The 3000-nt window shown below is 38.5% G+C and overlaps 1 protein-coding gene across 1 annotated transcript in view; it reads left to right on the top strand.

Moving 5' to 3' along the window:
• Positions 1-3000, top strand: part of Kiaa1841 (KIAA1841 ortholog) — a gene marked incomplete in the record, with an annotated part of 56573 nt that overhangs the window by 29260 nt on the left and 24313 nt on the right. The window contains 1 exon segment of the mRNA XM_013514723.1: positions 2133-2256. Within this exon segment, the coding sequence (XP_013370177.1) occupies positions 2133-2256 (124 nt within the window).

The raw sequence follows: 3000 nt of genomic DNA, 5'->3' as shown, positions 1-3000 counted from the left end.
AAAAAAAAAAAAAAAAAAAAATTCCTAGAAATTTATCCAAAGAATGTGAGTGCATTTAACAAAGACACCCATTGCTTTATTAAGTGTATTAAATAGCCAAGAAAAAAAGATAATACTAAGATGATTACGCATATTAAAATATATCCATGCATGTAGAGCAATGGAAAACACATCTAATAATTCTTACCATGCAGCATTTAAGAATTTATGCTGAAAAAAATACTTACCTAGGAAGTCATTAGTGGTAAATTTTTTAAAATAGGAGGAGAGGGGCTGGGGATTTAGCTCAGCGGCAAAGCGCCTGCCTGGCAAGCGCAAGGTCGTGAGTTCAGTTCCCGGTACCAGAGAAAACCTAAAAAAATAAAATAAAATAGGAGGAGGATATAAAACACCTGGCAACATGTGCACTAAAATATTAAGTGATAGTATTATAGGTGGCTTTAGTTTTCTTTTTACTTCTTCTTTTTTCTGTATTGTAAATGTGTACTACTTTATTAAAGAAAAAATCTTACAGGTATTACATTTTATATTTTAAACATTTAAACAAAAACAAAGCTATGCTTAATTTGACTTTTGTGTTAATAACATGAACAACAAGTTCTTCTAAGTTCCTAAATTGTCCAGGCTGGGCTCAAACTTGTGATCCTCCTGCCTCAGCCTCCTAGAGTGTTGAGATTTCAGGCACATACCACATGCCCAGCTCGGATAGCAGTAATTATTAATACCAATAGTAGTATGTGAGGGGCTGGGGATTTAGCTCAGCAGGCACAGCGCCTGCCTGGCAAGCACGACGTTGTGAGTTCGATTCCTAGATCCGGAAGGAAAAAAACAAATATAAAATAATTGCAAGTCAAAAATAAAAAGCTGGTACTATAGCTTCAACATCCAGTTTTATTGTTTTATTCAACAACAGTTGATGCATGTATTTGAAAAGTTCTCTTCAACTTTAAAAACAGGTGTGCTGTTTTTAACTAAGACCTGGTTGCATATTACTGTGTTGCTTAGTTATAGAAAAGCTGTCTGGAAATAATGTAAAAAGTCACCATGCTAATGAAATCTGGAATCACCACTGCTGTACCACATGTCAGAGCATAGTGCAGTTAGTGTAAAGTTTCCATTCGGTGCCTCTGTCTCAGTTGTTGACCTGTTCAAATTTAATTAATAATTAAAAATTAACAAATAGCAATAACAGTTTGGCATTCAGTCTTTCATACCTTCTTGTAATGCCCAAAGAATAAACAAACACCGAAATGAAATTTTATCTGTGAGGTATGGTCAAAGCTACAATGAATGTTTAAATTTTAAAATAAAATTATTGCGGAGGAAGACACATTGCCATTAATCTAACTCAAAATACTCCCTCTCACTTCGAACACACTTATCCCATTGTTTTGCCACTTTCTAAAGCTGTCCTTGAAGCCCTCTTTCATGAATATCTTTGGTTGAGCTGTCATGGCTGCTTTGATGTCCTGAGTGGATTGAAAATGTTTACCTTTCCCAGTCATTTTGACTTTGGGAAAGAGCCAGAAGTTGCACATGGTGCTAGCCTGGGTCAGTAAGGTGGATGAGGACTCACCATAGTGTATTTCCCAGCCTGCCTTTCCTTGGATGTCATTCAGCAGCAGCCTTCACTGTATTTCTGATCACAACTCATAAAGGCAGGAAAGAGGACTTCCAGAACAGCCTCAGAAAGTGGCAAGAATGACGGGATAAGTGTGTTCAAAATGAGGAGAGTATTTTGGGGGGGATTAATGATAATGTCTTTCACTATAATAATTTTCTAAATTTAAACTTTTAGGTTGTGGTGGCACAGCACCTGCCTGGCAAGCACCAGGTCCTCAGTTTGATTTCTGGTTCCAGAAAAAATTAGTATATATTTTGATCACTCTTGTACCTTTCGTTGAGCCCATACCACACAGTCATTTCAGGAATATTTGTGGAAATAAGCCACAAATTTTTTTTTCCCCAGTACTGGGAATCGAACTCACAACCTCATGCTTGCCAGGCAGGCACTGTGCCACTGAGCTAAATCCCCAGCCCAAGCCACAGATTTTTAAAAAGCATTTGTTGGAAACAAATTGTTCATATTGCTTGCTTGTAAAATAATGTGACAATTGAGACTCTTTCCCCAGAGATAAGACTTGGGATGTTCACGAGTACTTGAATAGTCTTTTTGAAGAATTAAAGTCCTGGAGAGATGTATATTGGAGATTATGGGGAACCATCAACTGGCTGACTTGTTCCAGATGTTTTCAGGTGAGACTTCTTTTTTAATATCCTCTTCTGCAGCATTAAAGGCAGGTGTCTTGGGGGAGCATGCACGGTGGCCTGGATGGCCAGCCCCTCCCCTGGCGCGGGCATGAAGGGCCATATGGAGAGGGGCAGGGTAGATGACCACTGCCACCACCATCATCACCACAGTTTGTCCCCAAAAAGAAGTTGGTGACCTGGAAGGGCAGTTGTTTAAAGAGATGTGTACAGCAGCCAAATTCATCATTCATGCCCTTCCTGGAGGGTTCAAGGAGGTTTTTAATGATGTTCAGTTATGGCTTAATGATAACCTTCTCAGGGAAGGAACAGCCCATACATTTGCACCATATAACTTGGACCAGTTTACTCCAGTAAAAATTGAAGATTACAAAGACCAGGACTGATAACTGAACTTGGCAAATTGGGAAATGGAAAGTGTTTGAATCCAAAGAACAAAATCTGTTTCGAATCACTTAAGGAAACAATCAAGGTGTGGTGGTGCACACCTGGAATCCCAGCATTTAGGAGGCTGAGGCAGGAAGAACACAGGGAATTCTAAGCCAGCCTGGGCTACATGGTGAGTTTAAATCCACCCTGCCCTACAAACTGAGACCATGTCTCAAAAAAAAAAAAAAAAAAAAAAAAAAAAAAATTTGAAGTAACTGATCCAAGACCCTATGAAGCAGAAAATACAATTAAATCATGGAGAACTTTTGTAGAAACTGCATTACAAGCATATGTAAAAAACAT

The sequence above is a fragment of the Chinchilla lanigera genome, unplaced genomic scaffold (genome assembly GCF_000276665.1).
Source record: "Chinchilla lanigera isolate Chin_1 unplaced genomic scaffold, ChiLan1.0 scaffold00023, whole genome shotgun sequence".
Taxonomy (NCBI): domain Eukaryota; kingdom Metazoa; phylum Chordata; class Mammalia; order Rodentia; family Chinchillidae; genus Chinchilla; species Chinchilla lanigera.
Note: the sequence above shows the minus strand (reverse complement) of the source record. Positions and strands in the feature narration are given on the sequence as shown.